Source organism: Euleptes europaea, chromosome 3 (assembly GCF_029931775.1).
Source record: "Euleptes europaea isolate rEulEur1 chromosome 3, rEulEur1.hap1, whole genome shotgun sequence".
In the NCBI taxonomy this organism is placed as follows: Eukaryota; Metazoa; Chordata; class Lepidosauria; order Squamata; family Sphaerodactylidae; genus Euleptes; species Euleptes europaea.
Genome location: NC_079314.1, coordinates 106,263,453 through 106,278,643, shown reverse-complemented (window position 1 = coordinate 106,278,643; position 15,191 = coordinate 106,263,453). Strand labels below are relative to the sequence as shown.

At 45.0% G+C, this 15,191-nt stretch overlaps 1 protein-coding gene across 1 annotated transcript in view; it reads left to right on the top strand.

Moving 5' to 3' along the window:
- The window catches only part of DCP1B (decapping mRNA 1B), a 55,497-nt gene that overhangs the window by 14,390 nt on the left and 25,916 nt on the right, over nucleotides 1–15,191 (top strand). The window contains exon 4 of the mRNA XM_056845861.1: nucleotides 13,592–13,658. Within this exon, the coding sequence (XP_056701839.1) occupies nucleotides 13,592–13,658 (67 nt within the window). The remainder of the gene's footprint in view (nucleotides 1–13,591; nucleotides 13,659–15,191) is intronic.

The following is a 15,191-nucleotide window of genomic DNA, read 5'->3' as shown; positions in this document are numbered from 1 at the left end:
TTTAAGGCAGGGGTTATTAACCTTTTTGTGCCATGGACTCCTTTGGCAGTCTAGTAAAGCCTTTGGACCCCTTTTCAGAATAATGTTTTTAAATGCATAAAATAAAATACATACGATTACAAAGGAAACCAATTATATTGAGATACAGTTATCAAATTATAAAATATTTGTGGTGGGTCAAATAACTATGGTAATTAAGAAGTCGTGATGAGTGTAAACAATATTTTGAGATATCTACAATGACTGTAATATGATATGAAAATATCTGTGATTTTTATTGGTGACAAAAGTCACAGGTACTGCTAATACTACTGTGGTTTGTTGCCTACATTCATAATTGCATGAAATATTAAATTTCAGTTAGAGGTTAGTGAAAATAAAGATGTAATTTCCCCCCTTCCCCATCCAAGTTCACGGACCCCCTGAAATCCATCCATGAACCCATGGGTTAAGAACCCATGTCCTAAGGGAAGTCATTCTGCATCATTTGCCCCAGACTTCCTGTACATTTGCCACAGAACCCCAGTATCTTGTGTGGGATTCTGTGGCACATTCAAGGGCACACCCTCATGTTATATACGGCATACCACACCTCATGTGATCAAGAAGACACATCTGGCAGTGCTCTGCAGGGGAAATGTTATGGTAGTGGGCTCCCTGTCTGTCTTCAAGGAAAGCTTCTTTACCACTACTGATCTCCATGAGGAATCTACTGAAAAATCTTCTGAGGAACCCCATAGGTCTCTGGAATAAGTTTGGAAAACCTCTGATATAGCTACAAGCTCCTGCTCTAAGGCAGGAGTGTGTACAATTCAGCCCATATCGACATCATACATCTCTTCTTGGTCCCCTAGTACAAGACTGACTCATCCAATATTGTGTCTGCTTTTGTGGCAGGTTATAGCCAGAATTTCAGCACATGCTGGAGAAACTTTCAACACGTTACCACACCAACAATATGAGCTCATGGTAGCCTCACTACATTAACAAAAAGCATCAGAACAATTATGTGACTGTCCAGAGTATCACTGTTTGGAATAGTCCCTGTGTCATAGGTTGATCTCTTGAGAAATGATGTTCATTCCAAATATTTGTAAAAGTGAATGAATTAATGTGGATCAGACACAGTGGTTGCCTGCCAATGTGGGTTGTTTTACCTATTTTTCTGCTTGCTGGACTTGAAAAGCAAATGTTTGCAAAAAGGTAATGTAGTTATATGTAGCCTAATGCTGTTAACCATGATATGGAAGTGAATCTGAAGGATATTCTTGCAGAAGGTGAATTCTTCCACTGAGCCAAGGGTTACATTTGCTTCACTATAGATGTTATGAGAAAGAGGAACAATAGGTTCCATCCTGCTGTGTAGTGTATGTGTTGGATCCTGCCAGCTTTTTCACTCAGAGCCCATACGTGAAGGGAGGCCATTGTTTCTTAGGAGCTGGTGTGACCCCACGCTGGCAAAGGTGCCACCTATGGAGGCACCAACGCCAGCGCAGGGGCAAACACACCAGCATTTGGGTACCACTGGCCCCTGCCGCCAGCGCAGCCATGCCGGCAGGGCTTTTCCAAAAGGAAAAGCTGGCACCAACGTAGCGGGGGGGGGGGCATTCCCAGGGCATTCTTGGGGGTAGAGCTGCCTTTAGCCCTTTTGCCCCAGGAATGCCCCCTTCAGTGGCAGCGGGGCTGCACCACCTCTTTCGGTGGCACAGCCTCGCTGTTCACTATGGGACATTTCCCCCTTGTTAAATTTTAGACTTTTATAAATGGCTTTCTTTCCCTCCGTGGTGGCTGGGAAGCCTTGGAGGAAGGGTTGTGGCAGTGCTGCTCCCAGCCACCATGGGTCCACCCCCCCCTTTCAGGAATGGGCTGCCCGTCTTAATTCCCCTTTTTACTGTAATCGCTGCTGCACGTGTCTGTCATCAATGCAGGTCCCATGTTTCCCAGCATAGCCTTTTCAGTGGTCAAAAGGGGACCTTCTCCTCCCTTTTTCAGCTGTAGAAAAGCTGGTTGGATCCATCTCCTATGGAGACCAAGTCCTATGAGGAAAGGTTGAAGGAGCTGGGTATGTTTAGCCTGAAGAGGACAAGACTGAGAGGGGATATGGTAACCATCTTCAAGTACTTGAAGGGCTGTCATAAAGAGGAGGGTGCTGAGTTGTTTTCTGTTGCCCCAGAAGGTCGGACCAAAACCAACGGGTTGAAATTAAATCAAAAGAGTTTCTGTCTGAACATTAGGAAGAATTTTCTAACAGAGCAGTTCCTCAGTGGAACAGGCTTCCTTGGGAGGTGGTGAGCGCTCCTTCCCTGGAGGTTTTTAAGCAGAGGCTAGATGGCCATCTGTCAGCAATGCTGATTCTATTACCTTAAGCAGATGATGGGAGGGAGGGCATCTTGGCCATCTTCTGGGCATGGAGTAGGGGTCACTGGGGGTTTGGGTGGGGGAGGTAGTTGTGAAATTCCTGCATTGTGCAGGGGGTTGGACTTTCTTTCCCTCCGTGGTGGCTGGGAAGCCTTGGAGGAAGGGTTGTGGCAGTGCTGCTCCCAGCCACCATGGGTCCACCCCCCTTCCAACTCTTATGATTCTATGAACTTCTATGTTTTGTATACGCATGTGTATACCATCCAAATTAAGGTACTTGAGTTTTAGTTAAATTACTAAAACTGGTTGTTTTGCTAGGGCGTCTAAGGTTCGAGAAGGAACTTAACATAGGAAACAGCTCTACACAGCCAGCACTGTGTATGTTTTTTATATTAAATACATCTATTATGCATTCAGGATTACTAAAGTTGAGCAAGCACACCTGTCAAGCCCAACCTTATTGACTTCAATGCTTTTATGATTGATCCAGTGTAGCTGCCACAATTCTGGCCCCTTATTTATATACGGTATACAGACCAGCGGGGTTGCCTAATTCATGCCTTGGAACTGATATGATGTACATGCTCTTTTTCTTATTTGATACTGGAGGCTTTCCTGCCTGCTTCCCTCTACAAGATGCCTATATTGTTCTCAGACTGCCAGGAAACGCAGGACTGAATAGTGTTAACAGATGAAAAGACTCCTTCTGAGCCGCACTTTGTTCTGTCTGCATGCACAGCCATTAGCTCTAGCAGTCTTCTTCTTTTTTTTCAAAAACAAGCTGTATGTTGATGTACGGAACACACATTCAACATCTGTGCCACAATATCCTTTGCAGCAAACTCGTCGTTGCTGATAGTAGCTATCAAATGAATTAGCCTTCATGGAAAAGGGCTGTAACTCAGTGGCAGAGCACATGCTTTGCATGCAGAAGGCTCTCAACTCTCAGCATGTCTGCACAAAGTATCCCAGGTAGCAGAGCTTGGAAGGATTTCCTGGAGGATTGTAGATACAGTATTGAGCTAGATGGACCAATAGGTTTGACTCCATATAAAAAGAAGAGGAGGAGTTGGTTTTTATATGCCGACTTCCTCTACCACTTAAGGGAAACTCAACCCGGCTTACAATCACCTTCCCTTCCCCTCCCCAAAACAGACACCCTGTGAGGTAGGTGGGGCTGAGAGAGCTCTAACAGAGCTGTGACTTGCCCAAGGTCATCCAGCTGGCTTTGTGCGTAGGAGTGAGGAAACAAATCCAGTTCACCAGATTAGCCTCCGCCGCTCATGTGGAGGAGTGGGGAATCAAATCCGGTTCTCCAGAGTTCACCTTGGTAGGCCGATAGGTTGTTTGGATTGTTTTTGTGGAGGTAACCCCCCCCCCCCCGCAATATTTCTTCATCAGATTATTCATATCATAACTGATGGGCTGTATGCTTTACTTTTACACTTGCAAAAGTTTTATCAAAAATCGTTGCAACCCCCTGTTAAAATTGTAATCCAGTCCTATGGTGGGTTCATTGTACAGCTGCATTAACATTCACTATTATATCAGAGTAAAACTATGCAGTGTGAGAAGCGAGGGACTGAAGTGCCTAAGATAGCAATGCTATGTAGCCTGGCAGAGGCTGCTGCTGATTTTGCTTTGGACGGCTTCTCCTGTTTGGGAGAAACACCCTGATGCACATGGGAAGAGTGTAATAATGATGGATACCTTAGGAGCGTCCTGGTATCCGTGGGATTTCAGGAAGTGATTGCTGCATTTCATGATACAGTACCAGATAGTCCCATTTATGGGTTTTCAAACACAAGTAACACACTAGTCTCTCAGCAATGAATGTACAGATAGCACACTGTCAACTGTGGGAATTCTGTGTATCTTTTCAAGATAAGATAGGCCATACTTGACAGAAAACGTAACAGTGAAAGTTGGGGACAGATAAAAAAGGAAGCATTTCGAGTGGATAACTCCTCCTGTTCCATCCTTCTACCGCATACCATTTAACAGAGGCTATATATTCTACTTGTGTGAAAACAGATAAAAAATTGTCAAAATGTTCAACTGTGCGTGTTCAGAGTTCCTAAAACGGAGAGACCAGAAAACAAAAATTGCACACACGTCTGTCTTGCTACCACAATCTAAAAAGGCAAAACTGCAGTCCTCTGCCAAATCACTCATGATTAGGTGCTGTTGATTTTAGAGAGGCTCGAAGAATACATTTAATGGGGTTCAGAATTGCAGCCCTAAAGCTGGTTGGAGGGAGAAGCTGTTCAAGTTTGTCAGATTCCAAAATAATAGCTGAGTTACTTTGTGGCGGTGAAAAATGACAACCCCCAAACGGTTGGCACAGTGCTAAGAAAACTAGGTCTTATGATAATAAAATAATTTTAAGCATATATACATTAAGTTGACCCCATGCCCTAATAAGTCAATTCTCTTTATGAAATGCCACAGCGTTTTTGCCGGCATCTATTTTGGAATACTCTTTCCAGCTCTGGCAGCCCATTTGAGAGTCATAACTTTCCCCCTTTAAATTCACTGTATACAATCGCTAAATGGAAGTGCCTACATATTAATTGGGTGCTTGGAATACTTGCTGAAACTGCACATCTCTTTTTGGAATTCTCAGTTCTATAAATCACTTTTCTCACATAGTCTTACAAAACCAGGTTTTTGTAAGGCTTCACCAGCAGTTTTCAAAAAAAGCTTGCTAATCTTTTCTCAGATGCCACAAATACTGGTGTTTATCCTTTTAGAACAGTTGTGTGCACATCTTGTAGCTTTGGTTCCTTACCTCCAGGTGGAATGTAGAAGCAACTGAGCTGGGTTTCATGGACCATCTTGCCACTATATTTCACACTGGGTTCCCCCGGCAGGTGTGTTGGGAGGGGACGGTATGCCAAAGTCGCTTGCCGAACAATCGTCTGAAACATCTTGTCCTTCCAAAGAATGTTGCAGAACTCAGGATTAAAATAGCACAACTCTTGAGTGTCAGCTGCACTGTGGCTTCAGAAGAAATTGAGCCTAATAGCCACTGGAGGCAGTAAACTTCTTCAGCTGAACCCCAAAAGTGTAGACTTTTTTAGGAAACTTATTTCTCAATGCTTTAAAGTCCAAGCAGTGGCTTTTTCGTTGCCCTTTTCAGTTCTTCCTCACAGTCTTTTTCTTACTGTCTCTGCATTGTGTTTGCTCAGAAGACCTCTCCGCCGCTAATAGTTTTACAGGAAAACTTGGCTTGAGGAGTGAAGATAATAGGCTCCATCTGCCTGTCAGTTCAACACCTCCCTGAGTCATGGAGGTCTCTGGTTTTCATTCATCACCACCCCCACAGTTTCTGATAACGTCCCTTCGGAGGAAGGCGGGCTTCCAAAGGGGCGCGTGGATGGATGGCCTTCGCCCAGTCTGAAAACTTCTTTTCCAGAGGCACAAAGGATATATATTTTTTAATGAGGACCAGCTCAGTATTGTTACAGATGGCAGTAGATGTACAGAAGTTCAGATCACGCAATGCATATTTAGATTCTTTCTTCTTAGATTCTTTCTTCTGTATCCAGTGCGATCCCTGTAAAGTGCCTGTTCTAGTGAAAACACTGAAAGCAAGCTTCAGATATTTTTCCAGCAATTAAAAAAAATAAGTGCAGGATAGCATCCCCTTAAAAGGAAAGGAATGCAGCCTACCCTTTAACTATGCAACCTTTCCAGTGAAATTAATCTTAAGATTGCAAATGGCTCCACAAACTGATCTCAGAGGATGGGTGAAAACGATGGTGTTTTTGTGTGTGTGCCTGGAGTTGTAAATCATTCAGAAGCAGCATGTGTCACATTGCTGTGTTGCCTTTATGTTCAGGTTTTATGCAAAACATTAATAAATTTAATATTTAAAATGTAGGTCTGATAAGTATCTTGTTCAGCCAGCCTTCCTGTAAATGTGCATTCCTAACTAGAGTGTCGTATGCTACCATAGTGCTGAAGATACTGCTGAGGTTCCAAGTTGCTTCCATTATTAATGAATTCGATTAAAGTGCAGCTTTGCTTTTCTAAGCCTACGATCGTGTTGCCATTTGGATCATCATTCCCATTTAATGCAAGCAGCCAGGACTCAATTAAGACAAGATAAACACCATTACAGGGCCTTATAAGTCTTCCTGCTTCAAACCTGAAGACAAACAGATTTCCTAGACTAAAGAACGATTTCTGCTCTGTCTTAATACTGATCCAGAACTTGTCATGTTGAGCATGTAGCTCCAGTTTTGCACACATCACAACTGTGCAGGTAACACCAGATCCAATTAAGTGTGCGCTCATGCTCCATTAGAAATCAAGTAGGACATCCTTGTAATATGGACAGAGTGGGCCATGCTCGTGGACTTAACACATTGTGGAAAGATGAAGAGATTTTCCCCAGCCTGTTCAAAATGTGTGCTTTTGTTCTTCATTAGCAAAGTTAATTATATGAGGAATTTAGCAGTTCTGGGCTGAGGAATGCCACTGTGCTGGTCTGATCAACGAGCGACTGCAAGCAAATTCGCTACATTGGCTGAAGTTGCTTCCTTGTACCAATTGACCAGAGTGGGTCAGGTGATAACTCTTCTCCTATAAAGCTTCTGCTTCAGGCTTCCTTCCTGCTTTGGGCAACAAAGAGACCTGCTCATGCTGTCTGCAGAATACTTTCACCTTTGCCTGGTGACTGTCGGCATATAAAAACCAACTCCTCCTACTACTTATGGTCATCTAATGATAAACTGGCTGATGCCAGATTTAAACTGAGGACATCCTGTTCCCAAGACAGTCTCTTAGATGCTGTGCTACACTTGTTCTCTTTATGTTGTTTTAATTAAAAACTGTTGCTCAGCAAAAAGAGGAAGGCAAGAGTGATTGAGAACAGCGATGTGGTCATCTTTTCTCCTGTAGAACTGTTCAGACAACTGGGAGACGTGTCCTGTGCTTTTCCATGGCATCATTTGAGTACCTGTGTAGGGAACAGATCTTCCAAGTGACTTTCTGGAGATTAGTTCATGCAACAAAAAATCTACGACATTGGGAAATAGTAGAGACCCCTCCCTCCAGACTGGTGCCATTTCCATGTGTCAGTAGGTCCTCGTTCAATATTTTCCCAAAACTAATTCATAAATGCAAGCCATTTTTCTGGAAATAGGCCTAAGATGGAGGGGGAGATTAGGTCTTCAGGCTTTTCAGGTCACTTTAGTCCTTTTGATTGAAGGGAGACTTGAGGCAGTTTGAGTATATCAGATCTTTATCCTGATCCGATGCCCTGATTGTACCATTGAGGCACAACATCAACAGCCTGTGCCCAAAAATTATTTTTTACAAGAAACGGGGTGTATATGCCATACCTGATTGCTTGGTTTTGAACCATGTGATACAAACTGCAACGTGGTCTTTGAAATAAAGACTCCTGAGTCAGTACACAGTAGGAAATATTTTCTTTGTTGCTCATGGGATTAATACCCTAAGAAACTCCTCACAGTGGTAAAGCCCAAGAAAAATAGGGTGATGAAAGGCAAAACTAAAATTTGTTTCTAAAAAAGTAAGGTAAAAGGTAAGTTAACAGGCCATTGTTCTTCAATGTAGGAAATTCAGCATATTTAATATAGTTGTCACTGCATTTGTCCCAGACAATAAATGTCTTGATTTGGGGTGTGTGTGTGCTGAAATCAGCCTTGTGTTGTAAAGCTGGAATTGAACACCACTTCCAGTTCTGCTTATTATAAAATTGCATTTTCTATTTACTGGAGAATAGATTCTTCCCTGGGGGTGGGGAGAACTTGTTCAAGCAGAGGAAATAGATTGTCTAACAGTGTGATCCTATGCAGAGTTATTCTAGTCAAAGACCATTGAAATGAATGGGCTTAGACTTGAGTAACACAATTTAGGATTGCACTGTTAGTAGTCTAAACAAAGTTTGGTTCGGTCAGCAAAATGAAATGCACACATGTTCAGTGGTGACAGGTTAAAGAACTCTTAGATAATATTGTCGAAGGCTTTCACGGTCAGAGTTCATTGGTTCTTGTAGGTTATCCGGGCTGTGTAACCGTGGTCTTGGAATTTTCTTTCCTGACGTTTCGCCAGCAACTGTGGCAGGCATCTTCAGAGTAGTAACACTGAAGGACAGTGTCTCTCAGTGTCAAGGGTGTAGGAAGAGTAATATATAGTCAGAAAGGGGTTGGGTTTGAGCTGAGTATTGTCCTGCAAAAGTATTGTCCTGTAAGTATCAAGATAATGTGCTAATGAAGGTATGCTATGTTAATATGGAACCATTGTATCCTGAAGTGATCTGTTAATGTGTGTAATCCAAAACTAATCTGTATGGCTATTGTTGAATGTTGTCTTTGTCTGGAGGTTTTTCAGGGCAGGAAGCCAAGCCTTATTCATTCTCAAACTCTCCTCTTTTCTGTTAAAGTTGTGCTGATGTTTATGAATTTCAATGGCTTCTCTGTGCAATCTGACAAAATAGTTGGTAGAATTGTCCAGTCTTTCAGTGTCTTGGAATAAGACCCTGTGTCCTGTTTGTGTCAGTCCATGTTCAGCCATAGACCATCTAGTCCAACCCCCGCCAGGTAAGCCTGCGGGGGGGGGAGGGGTTATAAGCCGACCCTCGGCTTATACGCAGGTGCCTAATTTTTCCCCATTTTGGGGGAGAAATTAGGCACCTCGACTTATACGCGGGTCGGCTTATACACGGGTATATACGGTACTTTGCAGTGATTCATTTGAATGCACTGCCTTTTTCTTTTCCTCTGGGCATTTTTCTTGGCCTTCCCCAACCATCCATCCCTATGTCTTCCTTATTGGAAGGTGTTTTTATAGATGTTTTTTAATTACAAATTTTCACTGTTGCGACAATGTTCACACTAAGTCTCAGCACTTGGCTGTTTATGATTCTATATCTGGGTACAGCATCTGTTCCGCACCCCCAGATTTGACACACTTTTCAGATTTATCAGAATGTGCATGGATGCAATTACACAATTTATGAAAGAAAAGGAAGAATATCAAAAACAGACTTGCAGTTCTCAGGTGCAGGAGGTACATAGTAAATGCAAAAAAAAGTTTGGTATAAAGATAGGGGATAAAACTGTTCTCACCTTTGGATAAATCATCAACTATGATTTCATACACCCGCCACGTATGGTTTTCTGCTAAACTACAGCCTCTTTGAGAACGACAATGAGTTTATATCATCAAATTTCCCTGTAATTTCCCCCTGTAATACTTGTAAGTGTGCCCCCATCTGGGGAAACCCAAAATACAATTATGAGAAAATCAGGCAGTGGAAGCTAGCAGGTATCTTAATGATATGCATAGCAGGAGGCAGTTAATACTCTTGAATTGCAGTCATGCCTCCATTATGTTCAGAAACCGGTGTTTCTGTTAGCATCAGCTCGTTCAGATTTGTCTTTTCGAAGGGTCCCCAATGGGCCCATGGGTGCCGTGGTGTTCACTGACACCTTTCTTGGTTCCTGGCAAGTGTTTTTAGAAAGTTGGCAGGACCAGGTAAGTCTTTTGCCCAGCAAGGCTTTGGATTGACCGCTGGAGATTTGATTGGCAGTGCAGATCTTTAAAAACGATGTCTTTGGCAGCGACTGCCGCCACAGCACAAAGATCCACATTGTGTGACTAAAGGTAAGCTGCAGTAGCCATTTTGTGGTTGAGGAGCCCTGATCTACTCCATCCCATGTGAGTGAAAGTATTGGCTGTCCTGTTCCTCTATTCGGGGATTCGTCCTCTTCTTCTACTCGGTGTTTGTGAAGCGACAAAGAGGTGAGCCTGGCATTCTGCAAACTGGATCTTAGCCTCAAATGGAACCAAAAGACTTCACTTGTACGGACAAATTGCAGTCAGGAATAAGCAGATGGTAAAAAGGCCCTTATGCAAGAACATTGCCAACTCTTTGGCCATCTGCTTTGTGAGAAGGTTTGTTGCTAAAGTTGTTTGAGCAACAGAATAAACATCTTACTGTGATCATTCTTGAAAACATGGTCTGACATATCCTTTACAGGAAAAAAAATGTTACATAAAGAATGCCTAGAAAGATTATCTCTCTATCCTACCTAAAGGAGGTATTCAAAGTAATTGGTTCTTGTAGGTTATCCGGGCTGTGTAATCATGGTCTTGGTATTTTCTTTCCTGACGTTTCGCCAGCAGCTGTGGCAGACGCTGTCCTTCAGTGTTACTCCTCTGAAGATGCCTGCTGTATATTCAATTGATTTTTTTCTGAGTAAACGTGGTCAGGCCCATGTTGCCACTGTACACAGTATCGTCAAGCTACTGTTGAACAAACTATATTTCCCCGCTGTTTGAAAATACAGATTTGTAATTGTGGTCCTGCAATAAATCTCATGATCACTTTCAGTAGATTTTCTGTTAAAACGTTTCTGGGGCAGGGTTTGTTGGCTTGTGTAATATTCACCATGCTTCAAGGTTTAATTTCTTCTTTGTATAAAATGTGGACATATTTGCACAATCTAAACCAACCGTGCTTTCTGAACTATGTACCGTATATACTCGCGTATAAGCCGAGTTTTTCAGCCCAAAAAAAGGGCTGAAAAAGCCAGCCTCGGCTTATACGCGGGTCAATACGGTAGGGGAGGGGAGGGGGAGGAGGGAGCAGGGAGGAGGGAGGAGAGAGGGGGCAACTTACCGCCGCCGCCATCGCCGCCGCCACCGTTGCCTGGCCCATGCAGCTTCTCCCGGCCAGGAGCGCCCTGTGAGGGCCTCCTGCAGCCGCTGCAAGGCTGCGCGGCCGCCGCCGCCGGGCGCGCCTGGCTCCCCCCGCCCTGGAAGGGCCAGGGGAAGCCAACTGCGGCCTCCAGAAGGCCGCGCGGCCGCCACCTGGCGCGCCTGGCTCCCCCCGCCCTGGATGGGCCAGGGGAAGCCGGCTGCGGCCTCTGCCGCCGGGCGCGCCTGGCTCCCCCTGCCCTGGATGGGCCAGGGGAAGCCGGCTGCAGCCTCCAGAAGGCCGCGCCTGGCTCCCCCTGCCCTGGAAGGGCCAGGGGAAGCTGGCTGCGGCCTCCGCCGCTGGACAAGCCTGGCTCCTCCTGCCCTGGAAGGGCCAGGGGAAGCCGGCTGCCAAGCGCGCCTGGCTCCCCCTGCCCTGGAAGCCTCCTGCGGGAGGCCCGCCGCCGCCACCACCGCCTTCGCCGGGAGCCCTGTCAGGTAAGCCTGCGGGGGGGGAGGGGTTATAAGCCGACCCTCGGCTTATACGCGGGTGCCTAATTTTTCCCCATTTTTGGGGAGAAATTAGGCACCTCGGCTTATACGCGGGTCGGCTTATACATGGGTATATACGGTATACAGGAATTCTGGCGTTATTACAACCTATTGTGGTAAATTCTTTATTTAGACAAGTAATATCAAATCTAGGAGGTTATTAGAAAATGCATTAATAAAATGGGTAAAGCATTTTAAACATTGCTGCTGTTTGTCTGGTTAGGATGAGGATTACCTTTTTTTCACATGTTCCAAGCTAATCTCTTAGAGTTACACTGTAGTTCTAAGCAGAGTTATATTCTTCTAATTCCATTGAAATCAGTGAGTTTAGAAGGATGCAGCTCTGCTTGAAACTAATCAATTCTCCGCTATACCAAGAAGGATCTCCAGAACAGTTGGGAAAATATCCAATAATAAAAATATGTGTTGGATCCTATGGATCTGTTGCTGTAGGGATCTGGCGCTTTCCTCCAGTGCTAGGTTCCTTCCCTTTGTGCAAGAGACTCTTCTGCTAACTGTCCCCTCAAGGATCCTACAGAAGGCAAACTAAGACCCAGGTCTATCAGACAACACAGGTGCTCTGAAAATATCCCCAGCTCCCTTCATGTAGGTAGGTGGAAGTTGCTCATTCATACAAATCTTTAGGCTAGATTCTAGCAACCAAGGTAGAAATTATGTAGTTTCCAGCTGTTGACTTCAAAAAGACCAGGCTCTTGGATGGGACCATGGAGTCAAAACCAGGACAAGCAGAACTTGGTAGAACTTAGAATCATAGAGTTGGAAGGACCATAGACCATCTAGTCCAACCCCCTGCTCAATGCAGGATCATCCTAAAGTGTATGTCCAGCCGCTGCTTGAAGACTGCCAATGAGGGGGAGCTCACCACCTCCCTAAGCAGCCAATTCCACTGTTGAACTGGTCTCACTGTAAATTCCCCCCCTAATATCCAGACAGTACCTTTCTGCCTGTAATTTATACTCATTATTGCAAGTCCTATCCTCTGCTACCAACAGGAACAACTCCCTGCCCTTCAAGTTACAGCCCTTCAAATACTTAAAGAGAGCAATCATGCCCCCCTCAACCTCCTCTTTTCCAGACTGAACATTCCCAGGTCCCTCAGCCTTTCTTCGTAGGGCTGCAGAATGGGAAGTTTTAAGCCAAATAGTTGAGGGGGGTAGCTGCATTCATCGGTTGTTACACACACACACACAAAAAAGGAACTCTGTGGCACCTTAATAACGTTTAACATACGTTTTTATGGGCTAGAGATACACTGGGTGATGAAACCTCAATTAGTGGGTATGCACACAAAGAAGGGGGAAATACTTGGAAGTAGAATTAGTAGGCCGTGAAATGCAAGAAGTACAATGTGTGACTTTTCTATGCAAGTGACCACTCATAACAACTCTAACTATGGCTGCCAGGTCCCTCTTCACCACCGGCAGGAGATTTTTGGGGCGGAGCCTGAGGAGGGTGTGGTTTGGGGAGGGGAAGGACTTCAATGCCATAGAGTTCAATTGCCAAAGCGGCCATTTTTCTCCAGGTGATCTGATCTCTATTGGCTGGAGATCAGTTGAATTAGCAGATCTCCTGCTACTACCTGGTAGTTGGCAACCCTAACTCTAACTAATAATAATATCGTTTCTATGGTTACAATAAACAGAGGCTGTGAGTGTGACAATCTTGTATGCATTTGAATTTTGCATAGAAATGCCAGAGATTATACTTCATGGCCTCGTTTTGTGTCCCCCCCCCTTGTTTATATATCCGCTGACTAGAGTTGCCACTTCATGCATCTGATGGGCTCTAGCCCATGAAAGCTTGTGGTACAATAAACACGTTAAACACGTAGGAAATGATGGTTGGAGAAGCAGGAGGCAAAGTAAAACATGTAACTATTTAAGGCCATACAATGTAAAAATAAATAAATACTTTGACCATCCTTTGGTAAGGATAGCGCCATGTTAAGAAAGGTTCATGGTTTGTGTTTAATGTATATTTTCAGTGTCCATTTATGGAATTTGGTTTTATGATAAGGAAGAATGCCAAAGAATTGCGGAGCTCGTGAAAAAGTAAGTAACAATGGGCAAAGAAAACCTTGGTGAATTTTATTTTATGTATGGTATATTTTATGCATCTTACTGAATTATTATTGTAGTGATCTCTTTAATGCTAACTCCTTTTATTATGAAATTACCAGAATAGATGGTCTTGGATAATATTAAACTGCAAATTAATTAACATATTCAGTTTCATTCCAAATGCATTTTGGCATGTCTCAGTGATTTTTTATTTACTGTATTTTCTGGCGTATAAGACTACTTTTTAACCCAGGAAAATCTTCTCAAAAGTCAGGGGTCGTCTTATACGCCGGATGCTGAATTCCGAGCCGGACTGGAGAATCTGCCTGGGGAGCCGCCTCCGCTCTGTCCATGTCCGGCAGAGGAGGGAGGGGAGGCGAGCCCGGCGAGGGCGCTCACTGCCCAGCTCGGAGTCGGAGCCAGGTGCGCCGGGGTGCACGGAGGGAAGTGCTCGGCTGTGCTCCAGCGGCAGCGCAAGGCAGGCAGGCGGCTGGCTGGCCGGCTGGCCGGGGTTGGGGTGGCCACTCTCTTCTCCCGGCACAGGGTGTTTTGGCTGCCGCCTAGCACACCCAACATGCCCCCTTTCCTCCCCGGCCTCTGCTTCAGCTTCTGTCTTTATGGGCTTCCCTCCCCTCCAAACCCTCCTTTAGCCCCGCCCTCCACGGGCCGTCGGCTCAGTCCTCCCCTCACCTTTAGTCTCGCTCTTCTCGAGGGCCCTTACTCTCGCCCCCGTCCCCCTCTTCTTCCCCGCTCCCTTCTCCCCTCGCCGACTCCCCCTGAGAGCCACGTCCCGCCGCTCCGGGTCGGCACACACTCTTCCATGCCGGGAGGTCGGCCCCCGGGCTCCTCCTGTTCCTCCCGCCAGCCCCGCCTCCCGGCGCGCTGCCAGCTCGTCCAGCCGCCCCCTCCCCCTCTTTCTCCCGCCCCAGTAAGTGGTGTTGTTTCCCCGGGGGTTGAGCTGCCCCAGGAGGACCGGGGGTGGCCACGGGGTTGGGGCGCAGTCCCAAGGGCCGGCCCCAGGCCGCGGACTCGGGACAATCCCAAACTCTATATTTTAACTGTAAAAATGGGGGGTCGCCTTATACGCCCAGTCGTCTTGTACGCCGGAAAATACGGTATTTACTTTTGCATCGAGGAGGCTCTTCTTTGATTTCTAAGATAATTTTACTGTGAGAGGGAAATCCAATGCAAATATTGATCAACAGCAAATTTTTCTCTATCGTACATTGTTCTGCATTAGCATTGATTTGTTTTTGATCTCCCTTGCCTCCTTAATCAAACAAAATATATATAAACGTATTTTCTAAAATAGGATTTAATTAACCTAATTTTCAATATTGACTGCTAAAAAAGTGGTATGTTTATGAAAATCGCAGTTAACCAATTAGAGCTGGACAGTTAAAGTGGTAAAGACATTTGCCAAAGACATCGTTGCCAGTTTCAAGCAGAGTAACTGCTTACAAGCAGCCACAGTTAATATGAACCCCTGGACATTTAAACAGGGGTTAGGTAGATGGAAGGAGA